The sequence below is a fragment of the Anabrus simplex genome, chromosome 2 (genome assembly GCF_040414725.1).
Source record: "Anabrus simplex isolate iqAnaSimp1 chromosome 2, ASM4041472v1, whole genome shotgun sequence".
NCBI classification, from domain to species: Eukaryota; Metazoa; Arthropoda; class Insecta; order Orthoptera; family Tettigoniidae; genus Anabrus; species Anabrus simplex.
The window spans coordinates 799,012,434-799,035,906 of NC_090266.1; the positions used below are offsets into that span (position 1 = coordinate 799,012,434).

The 23,473-nt window shown below is 39.7% G+C and overlaps 1 protein-coding gene and 1 long non-coding RNA gene across 2 annotated transcripts in view; one reads left to right on the forward strand and one right to left on the reverse strand.

Annotated features, from left to right (window-relative positions):
- LOC136864464 (UNC93-like protein) overlaps positions 1–2,025 on the forward strand; it is a 41,620-nt gene extending 39,595 nt beyond the window's left edge. Inside the window, exon 6 of the mRNA XM_067141482.2 lies at positions 1,685–2,025. Within this exon, the coding sequence (XP_066997583.2) occupies positions 1,685–1,899 (215 nt within the window). The 3' untranslated portion in view covers positions 1,900–2,025. The remainder of the gene's footprint in view (positions 1–1,684) is intronic.
- A 537-nt stretch (positions 2,026–2,562) lies between these two features.
- On the reverse strand, positions 2,563–23,118 carry LOC136864465 (uncharacterized). The gene is made up of 3 exons (XR_010859315.2): positions 22,945–23,118; positions 16,405–16,478; positions 2,563–3,037 (listed from the first exon to the last, which is right to left on the reverse strand). It is a non-coding gene; the product is annotated as an uncharacterized lncRNA (long non-coding RNA).
- Positions 23,119–23,473: the final 355 nt, after the last annotated feature.

Below are 23,473 nucleotides of genomic sequence, written 5' to 3' on the forward strand. Positions count from 1 at the left end.
TTAACAATTGAGTACCGGTACCAAAGACTGTCTCATTCTCAAAATATTCTTCTTCTTCTTCCCGACCATTTTCACAATCATTTTAGCGTTGGCCTCTTGACCTGGATTTGGCCTAGTTTTTACGGTCGAAAACCTGCCAACCCTAAGAGAAGTGCATTGAGACATTAGATACAAACACCCAGTCCCCGAGGCTGAGGAATAGGCAGTTCAAATCCCCGACCCGGCTGGGAATCGAACCTAGGGCCCTCTGAACCAGAAACCAGTACACAGACCATTCAGCCAAGGACCCGGACTGTCGCATTCTCATCCTTTGAATTATTGAGTTGCTTAGCCCTGTTACTTTGAACGATTCACAGAAGGTTATACAAAAGCAGAACCTGTCAGAGGCACCCTGAGTGAAAGAGCTGAAGAGCGAGCAAGCGTGCTCCACTAGGCCGACGGTACGTGGGCTTTACTTAACAATCTCAGTTACCTTTTTGGCAATGTCCGTGCACATAGTCTTACCGCATTCTAGTCTAACTTGTCTAATTCTAGTTAGTGCTTTTACTTACTTCTTCCATCTAATTCAAGATTGTGAGCTTTGTGAGGGGTGTTGTTTGGACCCGGAACAGCAACAATTATTATCATCACTTTAAATTGAGGAGGAATTCAATGGTATTTAATATCATAGAATCGTATGTTTTACAATCATAATATTTCATTTGTACGTAAAAGATGTAATGATAAATTTTACATTTTCGGCCTTGATTAGCTCATTGTAGTTATTATTTTCCTGTGTTGTTTAGTTTCGCAACGTTCACAGTTCTCCATTCCCTGAGCTAAATGTCTTCATATTTGCTTCCTGCAGTAGTAATGGCCGGGCTGAGTGGCTCAGACGGTTGAGGCGCTGGCCTTCTGACCCCAACTAGTCAGGTTCAATACTGGCTCAGTCCAGTGGTATTTAAAGGGGCTTAAATACGTCAGCCTCGTGTCGGTAGATTTACTGGTACGTAAAAGAATTCCTGCAGGACAAAATTCCGGCTCCTCGGCATCTCCGGAAAGCGTCAAACTAGTTAGTGGGACGTACAATAATATTATTATTGTTGTAGTAGTAATCGTATATTTTCGGGCCTAATGGAGTAAAATTACGTTTTTTTCTGAAGAGAGGTGTCTAGAAAACTTGAGATGTGTTTCGCTATTAACGATATTTCAAGGTGAATGTAATTTAATTCGATTTGTGCCGGCGGAATGGCAGATCACTGTCGTACACTTTTCCAGCCCACAATGTCATCCCACGAACTCACCTCTCTCCGCTGTTGGTTTCTCGTCCGATCGACTCAGACAGATCTTACGGCGACGCTGGGATAGGGATTGGAGGGAAGATATTGTGGCTTTAATTAATGGACAGCCCGTGCATTTGCTTAGTGTGTAAATGGAAAACAACGGCAAACCATGTCCAGGGCTGCGGACAGTGGAATTCGAATCCACCATCTCCTGAATGCAAGTCACCAGAACCAAGCAGCCAACTCTGCTCGATCTCTCTTGTCTCTGCTCCTGACAGGTCGCTGGCTAGAACTGTACTAATTTTTTGCTCTTAAGTAGAAAACTAGCCTGTTGTATACTCATATGATTTTTGTCGTGAGAACGTTCTTGTGTAGTTATGAAATACCAACCTTAATCTGTTCGTTCTGCTCTATTTTCACAGCTCTATGCGGTATCCTCGCGCCTGGAAATGAGAAAGCGGCTTACAACCTCTTCAGACTTTGGGAGTCCGTGGGCTACATTGTGGCTTATGGGCAGAGCGCTGCTCTCTGTACAGATGTAAAGCTGTACATAGTACTTGGACTGTTGCTCCTTGGCATGCTGGGTTATGGTGGAATCGAAGCTGGACTCCGCTCTGGCAAGAAGACTTTACCGTAACTCGGCGGTAACTCTTTCTGTGTTCGTGTATGGTTGACGAGAGGAGTTGCCTTCTGAATATGTATGCTGTATTACGATACAAAATGGAGAATAAACAGAAGAAAAGCTATAATCAGAGAGTGCACTATTGCTTCAAATGAGTAAGAATTTTGCTATCCTTATAACATATAGTTTAATGTGACTCCTAACGTACGAATAGTTTATGTCGGGTGTTCTGCCCAGAAATGAAACTTCGAAGACTCACTGAGGACTACATATCTGCCAATACTCAAATGGGGAAGGGTTCAGCGAATTATAAATAAATTTTGGCTCTGAGCAAAATCCATGTTCTTAGACACGGTACTCTTAGAAGTATAAATGAGGTATACGAAGCCAATTCCCTTTGCTGGATATCCGAATCATTGTTTCAGCTGAATGTGAGGATATATTGTCACTGCTGCGCCAAAACCACGAACGTGAAAATCCTATTCCTATCCTTTAGTTCCCTTAAGACTGGTCACGCCTCCCAGTCACGTATTGATATGCAGTCCATCAGAACAATGTTATTTGAGTTCATTTTCCTATGCGACTGTGTAAAGGAAAATGAACCTTACTGTACAGTACTGTAGGACTGTATGCTTGCATGACATATTTACCTACGCCTACAGTATGATGGTAATGTGGCTGGGAGGCGTGACCAGTCTCAAGGTGAATAATGGATGGCAAGAGCAATGTCACATTCGTGGTTTTGGCAGAGCAGCGACGCTATGTTGTATAGCATCAGAGTCTCATATCGAGCGTGCCACTTCATTACTCGTCCATCAGTTGATGTGTCTAAGCATACGAAATTAGAACAATAGTAATTAACTAATCCTCCTTCTCGGAAACATACATGTTATGGTTATAGTTGGATCATTTAATGGCTAAAAGCACATTTACTCATAAGCCTCATTAACTTTTATGAAGCCTTTGTGATACTTTGATTTTTAAAATATCACCTGCAGTCATAGACCTGCACTTACAAGGCGAATCTGCAAAACAAAGGGATCCGAATTCCTTTCTCACTTATCTTTGAAGTAGGCATCTATAAACCTCCTGCGTAACGTTTGGATCGTGCCTTTCTCACTGGATTTCGTATTCCAATTCATCCTTCCAGGCCCTGTAACAAATACAACAGCAGCACGGGTTATATTAGGTGGCTCATAAACACAATGCATTCACTTAAATTGTAACTAGAATGTCCAGAGAAGTTAAATGACTTATCTTGTATGTAATTGTAATTATTTAAGTCTGAGATAGTGACGTAGTACTTGAAGCAACAGTCTAAACCAGAAACTTCCTGAAATGGTGGGGAAGCATCTCAGAACAATTACTTTAGGGTGCATGACTGTGAAAGCCGAATTTTCTCTTTGTATACGGTATTCCCCAATTTCTACGCAAAATATTAGTGAAACTTCTTGTCATTTTGTCCGCAAAGATTAATTCAGTGAATACCAGAGACTTTAAATATTACCTAAACTCACAGAGCACGCTGATGTTATGAGGAATACTGAACATATTCGCGCATCGCCATATTGTGGGCACTTCAGCTTTGAATGCATGGTTAGCACGTGATAATGTTTGCAGTTCCTTGCGTGCTTTCATATTTAATCGTGTCGGCTAGTGGCTCTGTTGTAGTATTATATGTGATGCAGTGATAATATATTGCCAAATGTTCTCAGTAAATAAGTGAGAGCTTTTGCACTAGCTAAATTGATGGGCAAAATTAAAGGAGAGTCAAGTTAGGCCGTACGTGTGGAGTGGCAAATTATTCAAGGATGGTCAGAAAGGATCTGATATGTCTTTTTATAAGTGAGTGGAAATTGAATTGTTATGAAATTATTTTCAATTAACATAATCGTGAATTAAGCTGCCTGTAGGACGGTGGACTCAGAGAACGTGTGGACATGGAATTTTGAATGCGTAGGCTTCTTATTCTTGGCCTTTTTCCGAGTAATTAGGGAATAATTCTTAAGAAATAAACAGCTATTCTAAAAAACAGTGCATATTGTTTAACAGACTGTGTACCGGTACTAATAAATGAAAAACATGGGCCTAGAATCCGTAAAATGTGGTTAATAAAATTTCATAAAATCTGTCTAGTTTTAGGGCATGCATAGTTTCAAAGTATTAAACATTACCTGGAACATTCTTTATAGGTACCGTACAGTAAGTCTTAATTTCTCGTTTTTCACACCTGTTTTATAGTGAAAGAATGCTTAAATATGCTATTTCGAACATTTTCACTGAAACCAAGTCTATAAAATGCTTATTACAAGCCTGTGATGTACGTTGTCCTTATTAAGGTTACCAGTTTCATGTACCGGTATATGGTGTTTGTTCCGTTTTCGAGGACTGTTCTCTTAATTTAATTTAATTTAATTTAATTTAATTTAATTTAATTTAATTTTAATTTAATTTAATTGTTCAATATAATTCAGAATGTGTTCAATTCTCATGTGTGCACGGTAATTGGTGTGGGCTCTGTCTTTCATCATCTATTACTTGGAAATGACTATTGTACGCGCACTTTTTAGTGATAGATTTTCGTACTCGGTTGAGAAGTAAGAAGAGAGCACTGCCGGTTCCGGTAATACTGCCAACTGAACTGAAATGAAATCTGAATTCAATCGATAATATAATCGGTCGATATGAATTTTCTAAACCTTTATTATCTTACGCCAACAACAGTGTCACACACACAATATATAATACTATATAATATTTCCCGATCCGAAACGTGTTCCTAGCATGAATTCTATAGTTTGGCTTTGCTGCGTAAACAACAACAGTACCAGTACTTAAAGTGTGCGCCAGATGTCGCACAGCGATTATAAGCGATTCTTAGTTTGTGTTTCAAAGGTTGCCAATACGAATCTCGAAGATAACCGAAGTCGACCGATTCAGCACTAGGGTGTAAATCTATCGCAAACAATAAGTTTCCCTGAAGCCTTAACGAGACATTGTCGGACATTTAACAAGAATTAATGTGAAGGAGCACACAGACTTTCACATTTTACGGTCCACTTATACTACTTCAGACCTCGGATTACTTTCCTGTGTACAACTTCTGCCTGAGATTAGATTTAAAATTAGCAATACAGTATTTTTGGTTTGCGAACTGACGAGAATATCCGTACGGATATTTTATTTCCTACCACGGTCCATTTTTAAAATATTTTCAGTCTAGGTACCTAATTTATATTCGTTCTTACTGTGTTATCCCCCTGTCATGTCCGACTCGTTGGCTGAATGGTCAGCGTATTGGCCTTCAGTTCAGAGGGTCCCGGCTACGATTCCCGGTCGGGTCTGGGATTTTAATCGCTTCTGATTAATTCTTCTGGCTCGGGGAATAGGTGTATGTGTCCGTCCCAACACTCTCCTCATCATATTCAAACAACATACACACTACCAACCACCATAGAAATACGCAATAGTGATTACATCTCTCCATATAGGGTTGGCGTCAGGAAGGGCATCCGGCCGTAAAACACGACCACGTCCACATGTGCAACGCAGTTTGCACCCGCGACCCCACAGGTGTGGAAAAAGCGGTCGGAAACGAAGAAGAAGTAGAAGAAGAAGAAGAAGTAGTGTTGTTATCTCGTGTCATAGAAATAATAATGACATGGACAGGTGTTTTCATTTACGTGTTAATGTAAGTTAATATATGTAAAATATTTCGTACTACGATCTCCTCGGCGAGCTCAGGAATGCCCTCAACATGGCCGTACGCGCATAGCCATCTCTTCCCTAGTCACACGCTACTGCGCAGCCGGCGGTATGAGCCCTTGGTGAATACTATGGTTGTTTCAACTTGAGTTCTAAATGCTGTAGTAGCCTGAAAATATTTACTGTACATATTTAACATACTCGTAAGAAAATAACCATGTTCATTTACTCTGTTGGGTAGCACGACCAGGTACACAAGGATAAGGTCACCGGAAACTACCTCCGCTAACAATTCCCTGAGTTCACAATGGATAATAAGAAATGCTTTGACGGCGTACGTGACTGTTGTGTGGAGCACGTGCATACGTTGATGGCTTATAAAAATTAATAGAGGTTTCTTTCGTCGTGATAAGGAGTAAGGTGGTAAATCATTAAGGTTGTGTGAACTGCGGTGAAAAATCATTAGTAATTTGTTTTTATGTGAAGAAATAAAGTATTAGACGTTCAAGGCATGCAATTTCTTTATTCCTGTTTGTTCACACTATAGAGATTAATAGCACATGAATTTACTTTCAGATTTAATATCAATTCTCCTTTCCTTATTTAAATCAAAAATATGTAATACTGTATTGCATTTTTCGTCCTGGTTGGATCGTGGAGGTTTTTTTTTTTTTACGTTATGTGTAGTTCGCTGATGCTTCAAGAACATTACGCAATTCTCGATCATGTCTCTGATAGTCAATCGTAGCTGTCTGGGCAGAGTGGTTATCTCGGATCAGCCGCCTTGATAATGATATATTGTACGAGATGTAGGAAACGTATCTCTAAACGTTACCATGCGGTGCGGTTTTCATGTTCCTTGCCTTGTGACGTGCCAGTGATAGCTTTATTAGACTAGGGAGGAATATTATTTGACTCAAACCGCACCAGTGGGAGCCCTGCAGTATGCAATGAAAACCTGAGAATGCTTGATGACAGTTTCTTGTCAACTCCACGCGGAGTGACGTGCTGGGTTGCGATATTATTCGTAGGCAAATTTCAAGTTGTTGAAACTATCTTATCGTTATTACATATTTCAAAGGTTCGATATAAGTGATTTGGGTACTAAGGAACTCACAACATGCAATTCAATTAATCAAATCATAAAATAAATAAAATGAGCAGCAAATATACAACAAATAAACACTGCACTGCAGAAAGAAAATTGACAATTCCGCTTCACCCCTTTCAATTCCACTCACTTGTAGGCAGCCCTTTCACGTGCCGCTTGTTAACCTGTAGAGAAGCACAGCAATACCAAGTATAAGGATACAGTTTAACCTGGACGATGAAGACAATAGTAGTTTAATAGACCTTGAAAGCTTCAACTCTAAGAAGATACGTTCAACGGTGTTCTTCTCCGTGCAAACGTTACTTTGAGAGTTAGCAAATTACCGGGTAGTTGTTCGACTCGTTGGCTGAATGGTCAGCGTACTGGCCTTCGGTTCAGAGGGTCCCGGGTTCGATTCCCGGCTGGGTGGAGGATTTTAACCGTCACTGGTTACTTCTAATGGCTCAGGCGCTGGGTGTTTGTGCTGTATCCAACATCCCTGCAACTCACACACCACACATAATACTATCCTCCACCAAAATAACACTCAGTTACCTACAGTTGGCAGATGCCACCCACCCTCATTGGAGGGTCTCCCTTACTGTGGCTGCACCCGGCTATAAATAGCCACACGAAATTAATTAATCAGGTAGTTTATGCCTCATTTTAATATGCTGATCACGTAAAAATTGTACACGATACCTAATGAATCCATACTCCATGAAGGGCTAGTCAGGTTAAGCAGTTTTTCAAGGGAATTATCTGTTTACAACGGACATTGAGCGTTAATGTAGGTGGGGGTGGGTTTGAGGGTGGGGCTGTGCAATATGTTCTCAATTGGCTGAGAAACGCTATAAAAGAGTATCGATATAATTTCGCAAGTTTATCAATATATTTGACTGTATATACCTTTCTAGAAATAAGAGAAAGAAGCGTCAGTATTGCACAGATGGAACGCTCGCTTATTCCTCCTCATTCTTCAAAAGAAAGTGGATGTTCAAGATTACTGGGCGAGAGAGTCATATGTGTCAGTATAAGTAGTATATGAAAAATTGGCGAGCGGAGACTTTCACTACCGTTAGGTTTGTATTGTACTGACGTTTACCCAGAGCTTTCGATCAGAAATGTACATATCGTCGCTGCCGTGATAAAAACTCCTGTGTGAAATATGTTGGCTTAGAACTTTGGCCGGTGCATCTAAGGTGCAATATTTTGTGAATATTGTCAAGGCATTCCCGCTCTTCATAATGTGTGTACTGCGGGTCAGTATATCTCCAAAATCATTATCACATTGGAGGTTTTGTCGCGGCAACGACGATATTTTTGGCTGCACAAGCTACTTCCTTCCGTCAATAAATGTGGTCTAAAGTTGTATTTAAATATTAAAGTAATCATTTTAATCATTTTTATGCATGTGTATAGCCTAGCTGATTAAAACTTTTATGACGAGATTTTCTAGGCATGGTCGACATTGGTATTTATGCCATGTAAACAATTCAAACAAGACAGTTATGAACAATTTATAGAGTACTACAGTACGTCTTACATGTGGAGCCATATCCTCTTCAGTCCCGAGCCTGTTGATGGATTCAATGCGTTATATTTTGCTCAAATATTTTTTTAAAATTCACCATAGAAAATTAGTGTGTTTCACTAAGTTGTTTTATTCGTGTAGCATATATGCTACATCAGGACTCAGAGTTGACTTTCCTACCATTATTACTTTTTCCTTAAATTAATTTGTTTTATTGTAAGTAGGCAAAACCACATGTAGAGCATATGCTACATACGGACTGAGGAGGATACCTAAAACACAGTTTGTAAAAGACACAGTTGCACATCGAGTTATTCTACATGGCAGCAAGTTACTTATTAAGGAAAGTGCTTTGTGATGCACATTTAGATTTAATGGTCTATTACAAAGTATATCATCTTTGGAAATGCTGAAGAAAGAACACACGCTCGTCGAAGAATAAGGCTGTCAGGTATGGAACGAGAAAGATTAGGAAAAATATACAAGTGGATAAGTTGTTGTTTCATTTTTAGGTACTAAGGACGGCTGAGGTCATGTTACCGTGGACTGAAATGAACAAAGACCAAATTAGGAAATATTAACGTTTCAGATCAGCTAGACACGACGATTAACTCCACAGAATTTGCAGAAGTGTACCGGGGAATGTCTTATTTTTGGACCGAGAATTAGTGTCAGAAATGAGGACATCAATTATTTCCAATTTCCATGAATGTCATTATGGCCTCAAACGATCACGGAATCTACCATAAACATGTAAATGTAGAAACTTGTCTTAACTTCAAAATCACATATTACATGCTGCTTGACTCATCGTATCTGCTGTGAGAACTAGTCACAAACAAGGAACATTTCCTTACCTTATCTCACTTTACATTAAGGTACATTAGGCCCACGTAGCCTAGGATGCATTTCTCCATATTACGTGAGGATATCTGATAACAAAGACCTTCCTTCGTAGACAGATATTCACAAGTTATTCAGTGGTAATGCACAAGCCAATTCATGATTATTTAGTGAGGACTTCAAACGTGAAGGATTACGTCCTTCACTCAACGTACGAAATTATATTCCATGTAATACAGCACAGAAGAAATTAACTGAATTCCTCGAAATCCATTGCACATGCATCTATTGTTCCGGCAGCTCTCATTGACCAGGTAATAAGTCACGCTAGGACCTTATCCGATCGTTATAATATAATAGCAAGGGTATCAGAGATTACTTCAGGACTGACGGTCCGCTTGATACATGAATAATGCTTTAACACTTTTAAACTCCTTTTAAACACTCGTGAGCTTGCATCCGGGAGATAGTGGGTTCGAATCCCACTCTCGGCAGCCCTGAAGATGGTTTCCCATTTTCACACCTGGCAAATGCTGGGGATGTACCTTAATAAAGGCCACGGCCGCTTCCTCCCCATTCCTAGGCCTTTCATATCATCCCATCGTCGCCATAAGACCTATCTGTGTCGGTGCGACGTAAAGCAAATAGAAAAATTTTAACACTCGTATTCTTCTGCCATGTTTCCCAAACCCTAGTAGGGTTCAGTTTTACGCCTCGGTACCCTCCTCGGCACCAACTATATGCGGAGGGTTTTATTCTAATACTACGTGTTTATATAGTGATTGGTGTTGGCCGATAATCGAACCCGTGACCCTTTGAACTAAGAGCCGGTAGGCCGAACATTTTTAAAAAAATGCTATTTGTTCGGGGCATCGACCCATGTGGATCTTTTGCCATTACTGGCACCATAGCGTATGGACCTGCGTGTAATTGGAATGGCCGTAGTGTTGAATGTTGTATGTGAGGAAAGAAACATTAAGGACGACACAAACACCCAGTCCCCAAGCCAGGAATATTAATCATTACAATTAAAATCCCTGACCCGGCCGGGAATCAAAGCCGGGGCCGCCGGGTGACAGGCGGACGCGTAGCCCCCTACACCGCGGGGCCGAACAGGCTGAACATTTACTCAAGGGCTTAAATATCCACAACATGATGTAAGTAAGACAGAGAGGTTTTTTTTAAGCGGATGGCTTTTGGTACCTTGAGTGTCCGCGGCTCGCCGGTAGACATTCTGTAGCTGCTTTTCACGGGACACCGCATGGGGGGTGGGAGGTACATGTACCGCTGTGTAAGGGTGTGTTATCTGTGGGTGTATGTGAAGTTGCACAGGCTAGGAATGGGACGAAAATGGCCGTGGCCTTGAGAATAGTACCGTCCCGACATTTGCCTGGAGTTGAAATGGGAAACTACAGAAAACCATTTCGAGGATGGCCGACAGGGGATTCGAACTCACATATCTCCCGAGTACAGAGTTAGCAATCATAACTGGCCGTGCCACAACTTACGAGCTAACATTCTCCGTAGTGTATTGCTTGTTAGGGTTGAGTTCTCTGAGGAGATACGAGGAAGTTTGTGGTTTCCAGATTAAGACGTGTTTGAGTAGTTTCATGCAAATTATAGGACTCCATGATTGGTTGCAAATACAACAACAACAAGATTAATAATAATAATAATAATAATAATAATAATAATAATAATAATAATAATAAAGGCAGATAATCATTACTGCAAAATTCCTCTTTCAACAGGATTTCCTTCAAATTCAGCGCATCTATCAATACGGAGTCGTTTGGACCAGCTCCTTGGCTGAATGGTCATCATAGTGACCTTCATTTCAAAAGGCCCCACTTTGAGGTTCTGGAACGGGCTGGGATTTTGACCGCCTTTGGTTAATACCTCTTGCTCAGTGATATTAAACCTTTTTGGTTGTCATACCCCACAAAATCCAATTATTTTACCTTCGTACCTCCGATGTACGAGTATACTGCGATTGTGGCACGTATTACAAATTTATGTTTCTTGATGCCAAATAATATGAACTATAATCATCGTCATGTCCGACTCGTTGGCTGAACGGTCAGCGTACTAGCCTTCGGTTCAGAGGGTCCCGGGTTCGATTCCCGGCCGGATCGGGGATTTTAACCTTAATTGGTTAATTTCAATGGCACGGGGGCTGGGTGTATGTGTTGTCTTCATCTTTATTTCATCCTCATCACGACGCGCAGGTCGCCTACGGGAGTCAAATAGAAAGACCTGCACCTGGCGAGCCAAACACGTCGTGGGATATCCCGGCACTAAAAGCTATACGACATTTCATTTCATCATCATCATCATCATCATCATCATCCGCAGCTTATCCCGCATGCTCAGGTTTCCTGCACGCACTGAAGCCTGGAAAAGTTGTGTCCGGAAAGTTCTCATTCCGTACGTGACACCACAGGATTTTCAACTGAAAATATCAGTCCAGCAATACCAGGAATCGAACCACTCTCACCGGGATGGGAGGCAAGCAGCTGAGCCGCTACACTACCCTTTTCAGCAATAATGACAATAATATACTGTAGACAATCATCGCTGGGCGAAGGAAACCTCGTAGCATAACTTGTTCAGAGTAACGTTTACAGAAGAAGTCCAAAATGAGCGGTCAGCCGCGGCCGGAGCACACTGTTCGTTGCATTTTCATTGCTCAATGATAGTCCTATTATCAGAACATTGGAGCCTTCTCTTCTCTTCTCAGGCAACGCGGCAAGAGTTCACAAGACCGATGGAGAAACGTGGTTTTCTCGTGACTGGAAAGACGAGGTTTTCAGTGCCTAGCAATTTTTTATTTTTTATTTTAAAAATCTCCCTCTACTTGGAGACTGCCAAAGACAAAGAATAAACAAACAATTTCATTCAAAAATGAAATAAGTGAATTATGTCTCAATCTGGCGAGTCTCAGTCTGGCGAGTATAAGTAGTGTCTGAGTATCAAAAGAGAACCCCTGAGCGCTTTTAGCCCCCAGTCAATGAACTCCTTGGTACTGATGTTAAATGTCTTCATCAGTTCTATCGTCTTCTTAGGTATTGTCCCTCTCGCACCGATCATGAGACCCCTCACTTCTATGTCGTACAGTTCGTATTTGTTCTTATAATACGGCATTGTGGGCTGGTAGATAGACTTCTTCTCTTGGTCCACTTCGTCTGGTTGTTCGGAGTGTGTTTCGAATCTTACTGTGCGGTCTAACATATATCCTTTCTTCCCTTTGATTGCGATCATATCAATCCTTCTCGTGCTGTCATTTGCTCCGATGCCATGGACTTCTTCATGCACTTGATATCCGTTCTCACGGAGCGCCTGTGCTGTGGATGACCTGATGTTGTGATGTCTAGTGTTTCGAAGAGCTTCACCGAAGGCACAGGAACCCAAGACGTGAGGTAATATTTCAGTCTCACTACATCTTCTGCAGCGGTTATCATCAAGGGACCTTCCTGGTACAGCTCTTACAGGTGCAACGTTACATGCCATTTTCAGCGCATCTCTCCACTCTGTGCTAGAAAGGCCATCATGGTTTCTAACCCAGCGGTTTGCGGGAGGAAACTCCTTGTACAGACACACTCCCTGACCTTTACTTCTCAACTGGCACCATTTTTCAAATTCAGATTCTCGTAATTTATTTCCGAGTTTCTCGGTGTCATACTCACAGGGTCTGTTCTTCATATCCTCAGTTTTACCATTTACGTTTAACTCAGTTAAACATCTGTTAATTTCTTCATTTAGGTTTCTAGTGGCTTCGATGTATTGGTTCTCCTCCCGTTTCAGAATGTTGCAGGTGTTTATATTCTGAATCAAGGCTTCCCAGCTTGTATACATACGCGAGTATTATTACTGCAGTAAGTACTGTTGTACTATACCCTATGCACTGTTACTAAAAATTAAGGGAGCATTGCATTTCGAAACAAAACAAAATTAAAAGACCAATGCAACATAAGTACGGTAAGCATTTTTACATACCAAGTCAAGGGGAGGTATAAACAGGCACATATCGTCGCTGCCGGGACAAAACCACCTATGTGAAATAATTTTAGCTTAGAACCTTGGCCGGTAAGGTTCTGTCATCCAAGGTGCAATATTGTGTGCATATTGTCAAGGCTTTCTCGCTCTTCACAATGTATGTGCTGCGGGTCAGTATATCTCCAAAACATATTATCACATAGGAGGTTTTGTCCCGGCAACGACGATATTTTAGAATGGAGTGTTCAGAAAGGGGACTCTGTGAAGTCGTAGACAAAAATAATAAATCAAAAGAAGATTTTATTGAAAGTGAGCAGGCTCAGTTCTTTTGTGAACTGCTTACGGAAAACGGTTAAAGGCTACGGTAAATTTACGTACCCCTTGGGACGACCCCGCGCACCACACTTTAAGTACCACTGCTCTAGCTCGAATATTGTTCACATTTACATTCAACACGTGACAGTAAGAACCTCCACATAGGGTTGGGGTTAGGAAAGGCATCCGGTTGTAAAAGTGGTGTTATCCCATACATCCGCGTAGTGAGGAAAATGCCAGGAAGGAAATGACAGAGTCGTTTAGTTTTGAAACATATGAATATCATTCACGTAAGTTGAGATGAAACTAATAACTTTATACTCAGAACATCAGCTTTGAAGAGTCCACTAAGCGGCCTGACTGCAAATACTGAAAAACGATGTAAGTGAAAACAGTTTATTGCAATGTAAATTTGAAGCTTAATGAAAATTAATTCAGAATATAATTTTGATCTTCTTGACGTAGCAAATGTTAACTAGGAATTTCAACAGTTCATCCTGTCTATAGCAAACTTACTGCGTTTCTCAGACATTTATCAGGGTACTAGAATATTCCTACGTCTGTGATTTTGCTACTTTCCCATGTTTCTCTTTTATACAAGGACAATGTAAGTGTGAAGTGTAATAAACACTGTTGTTTACTTATTATTATTATTATTATTATTATTACTGTGCACTAGGAAGCTGAAAGTTTAAGAGATGTTCAATTAGAAATCCAGCACTCTCAGCGGCCATCCTGAGTTTAGGCTTTCACGGCCAGCGTCTCGATGAGTATAGAAGACATTATTTCTGGATTTGTAGGCTGCGGCCGAATTGGGTTTATAGCTTCCAAAGTTTCACAGGAGCCTGCACCTGGCATGTTTATGTGGTTCGTTCTCTCCCAGGCTCACTTCAATAGTGACACACCTTTGAAACTTACACACCCAAATCGACCAGAACCTACAAGCCCAGAAAATAATGTCTTCTTCATTTACCGTGGGTGTGTTTTTCCCATACCATTCTTCATTTCAGATTTCTGGACTTAGCACTCATCTCTGTTACACATAGAAGTAATTTCATTTCCACACACTATTACGGCCACCATAACACAACTTACCCCAGAGGTTTCTCACCCAACCACTTGAACACGAGAATGATCTAGTTGTTCTAACCAGCTAAACGAAGAAGCAGCAGCAGCAGCAACAGCAGCAACATCAGCAGCAATAGCAACAACAGTAGATATTGCTGCTTCTTTTGCATTGACACCAAAACATTCACCCTATTAGGTTCAATGAAGAAAACTGTGTTACTGTGGAGTTTATGGAGTATATGCAGCTCTCGAAATAAACATAATCCCAGCTTTTGTCGTATGGTGAGGGTAGGGGTAAACCATGTTCCCTCTAGCACCTGACAGTGCTACGATTCGAGCTTCAGATCTCCTAAGTAAGGCGCTTCACAATCCTAATGCCAGTGGACTTACCTGCCCGGGCGGACTTAACTACACAAATAAGCCTTACGCCATTCACCTTCCTTAAGTGTTTACCATTTTCATTTTCCAGCACCGATGTGCTAAATTTAAGATTATACATTCAGATGAAGATTTCTGTAAGACATAATGCTAGAATAGTTCAATAATAATAATAATAATAATAATAATAATAATAATAATAATAATAATAATAATAATAATCAGAGAACACATTATCTGTACTTTATTAGGAAATTAACTCTCTAATTTTCACTTTTTTTCTTCAAGTTGTAACGCGTTAATGCATACATATGAAAATGATTTTCAAGCTCACTTTTACTAACTGTTGTTAAATTCCAACAAATTACAGGTAATTATTGTGTGTCATGATTTCATTAATGCACTATTCTAACATTTACCATCAATGAAATCGTCGTCTAAATTTCTCAACTTCAGGTTTGTATATATCATAAACTATTAACATTTGTTTACTGATATAATACATCGTCACCCATTTACATACACTATGAGTCCCCGTCCTAGAAGGTTCAAATTAATATAGAAGATGTGTCACATCAACACCGTGCATAACCATAACTTAGAGCATGTCTTTTATTTTCAGCAACATCTGGTATATTGAAGTCAACGTGAATTAACTACTTGATCACATCTGATTACAGTATTGTCTCTGCACTAGTTGTTCGGATGAAATTCTCCCGATAGTTTACATTGTGTATCTCCAAATTATTGCACTGCACACGTATCACTTCTATATACGAACAATTCCACGCAGATCGGGTTTTTCCATGGAAGCTAGTTCCTTTATTAGTGCCTTATCATCATCCCACTTCCTACACTAATAGTCAACGAGAGAAATTTGAGTAACTGAAAGAAAAATAGAAAAATAGTGGCTTTTGAAGTTGATTAGAAGTTCCTTTCTTTACTCAGTGACAACTACCAAGGTTTTAGTGAATTAATCTTTCCAAGAAACGAAGATTTTTTAAAACCTTTTAGTGTACCATTAAAACAAATAGAGTATAAATATAATCAATTTTCAGCATCAACTAAACAAAGGGACTCGGTTCTCCAATCCTTGAACGTTACAGCTTCTTAGACTATCATGGAGCAGACTACACCACCAGGCTCCGAAACACTCGTTTACTCTTCAAAGGCATAACAAGAAATCTCTTTGCAGCAATCGTTTCTTCTTTTCATTCGAATCTGAAACGCAAATTTGTAAATAGTTTCTTAAATCAAGAGCTTGAGACTTCCTCGTTTATCAGTTCGGTATACGTGTACGTGTGTCTAAACTGTCTGATAATAAATTTGATTGTGGATTTTCTAACTTTTAACCGTTAATGAGTGAAAGGATTTACGATAACTTAACGCAAGAAATATGGTATAATCATGTTAATTCAGTTCAGTCTTCATAGACCCTACTGAAAGAGGCACAAGTTTCCATTCCAGATTACTTCCGTTTCACCTAGTGCAGATTTGTATTAAATTATTTACAAAAAAGCCTAAGTGAATTTCCATATCCCTTTCTAACTGTACTTAAAGTAGTACACTCGCGTTGTTCCATCTTACTCACCTCCCTATCCCGTCAATACATTGGCATTTGTAGTTTGATATACACAGGTGAAAGACTGCTACCGTCAGGCTGTTCTGCAAAGGGAGTTAATTTCCGTTAATTTACCACCAAATGACACACTATCCAATATATCTTATTTACATACATTGATTTAATGCTTTATGGTAAAAGTGAAATCTATAGAGTGATATAGAAAATATTCTACTGATGTTAAAACATTCAAAAATATTTACCTTCTATTAGTTAAAAAATACGTCAGAGAAGAAAAAACTGGCACGTATTGTAGGTTCAATTTGAAAGAGAGAACTATAACCGATGGTCTCGAAATATCCCAGCATTTGCCCCACAGTGAGATTAGGGGTCAACCACCGCTCCCTTTAGCCACTGACACTGCCACAATTCGAACCCGAAAACTTCAAAGTGTAGTGGTCCACAATTCTATGATAGGATGGACTTAAGTTCTCGGCCATACTTCAACATAGGATTTACTCACTACTCCTTCCTTAAATGTTTATTGTTTTCCTTTCCTTACAATGAAATGCTAAATTTTGGCCTACATAGTCAATTGATTCAATTTAACATCCTATATTTCAACCTACAAAATAAGTTTCTTCAATCTGCAAGAAATGTGCTTTTAAGGCAAGCTTCATATCATACTCAAGCAATCAGGCACCCATCGTAGTGATCTCCCACTAATTCCCACTTATTGAATGAATGAGAAGCATCGAGAATCTCCACGCTGAGAATATGAAAACTACTGGTTACAGAAACCTCCTTCGTTCAAAAGATTTACATACTGATGGTCATGACCTCACAAAGCTTGATATTATGTACACCCGAAAGTAATAGCCTTCCAAATATTAAACAATATTTGTTAAATCTACTGGTGGAGCTTTAAAAATAACGTGATACTTCAGTCCGAATAATAATCTATATTTGAATGCAAAGAATTATAAGGTCTACTTATAACAACGTGTTTATATAGAAAAATAAGTTACTGAGGGAGGAAATGCCAATTTGATTACTGTTTTTATTTGTTCAGAAGCACGAGGATCAGAGTTTGCACGTATTTACTTTTCGACAAATCAAGCCATCCGATTCTAAAACAGTTCTATCAGCGACGAAACGAGATACTCAGGCAGTTATCACGGTCTAGCATATTTGTCTCATGGCAGCTGTAGTTCTAGTTGTCTTATCCACTCTACGTATTATATTCAAGTTTATTGTTGGAGTCTGTACTGGTGTGTATAATATTTTAGTTAGTTGGAGTTATGTCTGAGAAGAAAATATGAATGGCATATTATATGCTTGGTAGAATTCCAGCTTAATCCTGAATTTATAGTGAGAAATTAGGCTGCAGAAGATAAAATTTAGGGCTTTTAATATATTTCATGTTCTGTTACTTGAGGTTAAGTTCATCTACGGTATCTCAGTCTTTCAAGAGAGTCTCAAATTAATAAGATTATAGATAAGTGTCCGTCAGGACATCACCCAAAATAATCGTTATTTGAATCCCACTAGAGATCACATTTACAACCGCTGTTTGAATGGATATACAGATACTGTTCTGTAAAGCCAGAAATATTATTATTATTATTATTATTATTATTATTATTATTATTATTATTATTATTATTATTAATAATAATGTTGTTGTGTGTCCTCCGCATTGGCCTGGTGCAAATCTTTCGATTAGACGCCTTATAGGTGACCTGCACGTTTGTGAGGATAGGGCCATATCAATGATAAATTCGAATGCTGAAGACGGTACACATACCCAGAACTTGAGATATAGTAAATAACCAGTGAGGGTTTGACATCATAGACCCGGCCGGGAATCAAACCCGGGACCATTTGGAACAAACTATTTAGCACGCTAAACACTTTTAGTGGACTTTCCGAAAAAAAAAATACGTGTTTCTTCATTTTGAAAGAAAATTCAAAATACCAACTTTCACGTCTGTAACAGCTTCAGTTTTTAAGATAAAGTATCCTTATAAACATATTTCAGCTCCTTATTTACTTATTTTCAACACAAGACTGAACATACATACGTCGATTTTCCGAGAAACACAAATGCGTGTTTCTTAATTTATGAAGGAGATTCCAAATACTAATTTTCGCGCCTGTAACACCTTCAGTTTTTGAGATATAGGTATACTAATAAAAGTAATTCAACTCCTTTTTCACCCCCCTTCCTACCCGTTAAGTTGATTCCCCACTCCCTAAAAGTGCTTGTTCCTTTATTTTTAAAGGAGATTCCAAATACCAATTTTCACGTAATTAACATCTTTAGTTTTTGAGATATAAGTATCCTGACACAAAGAATTCAACTAATTTTTCAATTCGTTCACCCCTCTTAAGTGGATTTTCCGAAGACAAAGAACACGTATTTCTTTACTTTGAAAGAAGATTCTAAATACAAATGTTCATGCCTCTAACATCTTCAGGCTTTTATCCTCATAAAAATAATTTCCTTTTTCACCCCAGCCCGTTAAGTTGATTTCCCCTGTCCAAAATATGCGTATTTCTTTGTTTTTTAAGGTGATTCAAAATACAAATTTTCACGTGTGTAACCTTAAGTTTATGAGAGGTATGTTTCTCCATAATCATCATCACCATCATCATCTGTTTACCCTCCAGGTTCGGCTTTTCCCTCGGACTCAGCGAGGGATCCCACCTCTACCGCCTCAAGGGCAGTGTCCTGGAGCTTCAGACTCTTGGTTGGGGGATACAACTGGGGAGTATGACCAGTACCTCGCCCAGGCGGCCTCACCTGCTATGGTGAACAGGGGCCTTGTAGGGGGATGGGCAGATTGGAAGGGATAGACAAGGAAGAGGGAAGGAAGCGGTCGTGGCCTGAAGTTAGGTACCATCCCGTCATTCGTCTGGAGGTGAGGTGGGAAACCACGGAAAACCACTTCGATGATGACTGAGGTGGGGATAGAACCCACCTCTACTCAGTTGACCTCCCGAGGCTGAGTGGACCCCGTTCCAGCCCTCGTACCACTTTGCAAATTTCGTGGCAGAGCCGGGAATCGAACCCGGACCTCCGGGGGTGGCAGCTAATCACGCTAACCACTACACCACAGAGGCGGACATGTTTCTCCATAAAAAGAATAAAACTTTTCACTCCCTTTCACCCTCCTCCTTTTAGTGAATTTCCCGAAAAAAGAACAAGAAAACTTGTTTCTTTATTTATAAAGGAGCTTCCAAATGTCATTTATCACGACTGTAACATTTTCAGTTTTTTTAGATTTACGTACCCTCGTAAAAGGAATTCACCTCCGTTTTCATCATCCCTCCCACAACCAAGTTGATTCCCTCACCAAATGCGTGTTTCCTTATTTTTAGGATATTCCAAATGCCAATTTTCACATCTGCAACATGTTAAGTTTTTGAGATATACTGTAGATACGCTAATTTTAAAAATTCACCCCCTTTTTCAGTTCCCCTTAAGTGAATTTTCTGAAAAAAGTATTTATATTTCTTTACATTTACAGGAAATTCTAAATACCAGTTTTGAAATCTGTAATATGTTACGTGTCTGAGATAATTTGCAGATGTAGTGTTTTTTAAAATTCACCCCCTTTGTCACTCCTGTTCACCCCATATTCAACGGATTATCGTCCGGATCCTTTGATAAATGGTTAGCGCGCTGGACTTTGGTCTCAGGGTTCCCGGGTTCGATTCCCGGCAGTGTCGGAAATTTTAACCATCATTGGTTAATTTCCCTGGCACGGGGACTCTAAATTTCAATTTTCATGTCTGTAGCATCTTCAGTTCTTGAGATATAAGTCTCCTCATAACAGGTGTTCAATCATTTCACCCTTTTTGCACCCTCCTTAATGGGATTTTACAAAAACAAAAAAATACGTGTTTCTTTATTTTTAAAGGAGATTCCAAATACCATTTTTCACGTCTGTAAACTTTTAAGTTTTTGAGATATAGATAACCTCGTTTTAAAAATTCACCCCTTTTCACCCCCTTAGCGACGGAATATCCAAAAATCCTCCCATAGCAATCACCTACATTTTAATATGAATGTATCCCCCAAATTTCATTTCTTTATGTCCAGTAGTTTTGGCTCGGCGATGATGAATCTGTCGGTCAGTCAGTCAGGACAAGTTAGAAATCGCGTATGGCTTTTAGTGCCGGGAGTGTCCAGGGACATGTTCGGCTCGCCAGGTGCAGGTATTTTGATTTGAGGCCCGTAGGTGACCTGCGCGTCATGATGAAGTTGACATGATGATGAATACGACATATACATCCAGCCCCGTACCAGCGATATTAACCAATCATGGTTAAAATTCCCGACCCTGCCGTGAATTGAACCCGTGACCCCTGTGTCCAAAGGCCAGCACGCTAACCATTTAGTCATAGAGCCGGACCAGGACAAGTTATTTTATATATATAGATAAAGTTGTTCCTTTCACACCAATTCGGGAGATAGTGGGTTCGAATCCCATTGTTGGTAGTCCTGAAGATTGTTTACCGTAGTTACTCATTTTCACACCAGGCAAATGCTGGTGCTGTACCTGAATTAAGGCCACGGCCGCTTCCTTCCAACAAGTAGGCCGTTCCTACCCCCATCGTCGCCATAAACCTATCTGTGTTGGTGCGACGTAAAGACACTAGCAAAGAAAATCCTTCACACCATTAGTTCCTGTATGTCGGATGAGACTGCTGTTGATTTCGTTACACATGGGAGAACAAGAATGCCGTGTGTATATGGCAGCAATGTGGGAAGTCGAAGTCGAAAGACTCAAAAAATATGTCAACTAAATACCGATTTAGATCAAACAACAACGGCCTTGAATTGATTTTAATGAAGACAATGTCAAATTCCAGTAGTATCTGTTAACATTCATCAGATAGATAAAAACAAGTGGAATTGATATCGAGTGTTTGTTTCTGTTTTTGATTTGCTTTACGTCGCACCGACACACGTACAGTACGTCTTGTGGCGACGATGGAATAGGAAAGGGCTAGGAGCGGAAAGGAAGCGGCCGTGGCCTTAATCAAGGTGCCGGGCTGAGTGGCTCAACCTGGCAGGTTCGATCCTAGTACTCACATACGTCAGGCTCGCGTCATTAGACTTACTAATACGTAAGAGACCTGCGGGACTAAATTTCGGCACCTCGGCGTCTTCGGAAACCGTAAATGTGGTTAGTGGGACGTAAAGCCAATATTATTATTATTATTACCTACTTAATTAAGGTACATCCCCAGCATTTGCTTAGTTTGAAGGTGGGCAAATACGAAAGGCCATTTTCAGAACTGTCGACAGTGGGATTCGAAACTCATTATCTCCCGAATGCAGGCTGACAGTTACGTGCCTCAAACCACGCGGCCACTCGCTCGCTCAAGTGTTTGCAAAGAATAAGTCAGTAACTCAAAATTATGTTAATTTTTTTTAAAAATTTAAGAAGCTGCGATACAATACCTTTCGTTAATACAACATCCTTTGGCACGGCCTGCTATTCCTTACATTAGTACTGGGTACAAATATTTCAACACGGTGAATTATACGGTTAATAACATCAACTTCCGCGAGAATGTTCTGCATGCGTCGTATCAAATCTTCAAGAGTCAGAATCAACTCTATTCCAGACTCTCTTACTGAAACTTTCAGCAACACCTAAAACTGAAACAGTTCTAAGAAATCATTTCATAGAGAACTCGAAAGAAACATCCGGGAGTAACTCCTAGACACTGAAAATGTTTGATCCAGTGCTGTTTTCTATTAACGAAGTTAAGAGAATCGCAAAAGAAGATATCACGTAGGTGATGATATAAGCGACGTTTATAACATGCAGCTCTATTGAAATTTGATCAAACGTTAAGGAACTCTACAGAGAAAGCGTAAATGTACCTACAACCTTTTCTGGGAAAGCGACCCAACATTTTCAGGACTGTAACAACGGAATGAGCCATACTATCAGTTGGGGAAGAAGAGGAAAGGGAGAGAAGTTTTAAAAACTATTTAGCTTCAGTTTTTTACCTCAGGAGATCTAGTTGCGTAGAATTAATATTTCAAGTAAAGATTTTTCATCGTAAATACGTTATTGCGAAAAATGCCCCATTTACAAGAGAATACTCGTTGAGCAGTGAGACAGTGTATGAATTTCAGCAAAACCATGCATCTCCTTATTTATTTAGTATTATGATGGATCACTTTAATGTTCATATTTTTTAGGAGTTCCATGCCTCCTTCATCCATTTCCTTCATTATTTAATTCTATTTTCCTTTAATCCCAGAAAGGAAGAAGAGGTTTTTCTTACAAATAACTATAAAATACGCGAAGCTCTGTAAATAAATAGTTTATTACTCGGGTTTAAAAGTATTTCTTTTCGGGAAAAATGCTTCGTGAGGTTCGGTAACATGCCACAAACAAATCTACAGTGATGTTAAAAATGGTTAAACTCTACGGACAGTGATCACAATAAAGTGTAACATAATAATTATCAATTATAATTGATCTGAACATAAGAAATACAGAGCCATTGATTATTTCAGAATATGATTAATTTTCTTACTTGAACCTATAAGAAAGGGACGCTGTTGTAATATTTAAACTGCTGGCTTCGTTCTTCCTTATCATACGCTGTACTTGTTTGCTCCACTTTCAAACAGACATTAAGTTGTTATGGAACGCAACACGTTCCTTTCCTTGTAAACGATCGTCAAGGTGATAATCCCTAGCATTGGTGTCTATTAGTTATAAGTGTCTTACAGAGCGTGAATAAAGCGCAGCCATTTATCTTATAATGGGAATGAAGAAAGCCATCAGACAGTGATTACGTTATCAGCATTGTTTTCTTCGTGAGCCATACTATCAGTGATGACACAGTCCATTGTGTTGCGTCAGATGCTGTCTTACTGGCAGGAGAAGCTTGCATATCATGGTACGGCTGGAGCTTGCTACCTAATAGGCTTTTAATGGTGCTATCACTCATCACTGTTGTTCTAAGTAGATCCTCTCTTATTGTTGGCAGTCATACACGATCCTTGAGAAAAATCTTTTGTTTCTGTAATGACCACTTAAGTGTGGAGCGAATTTAGGTA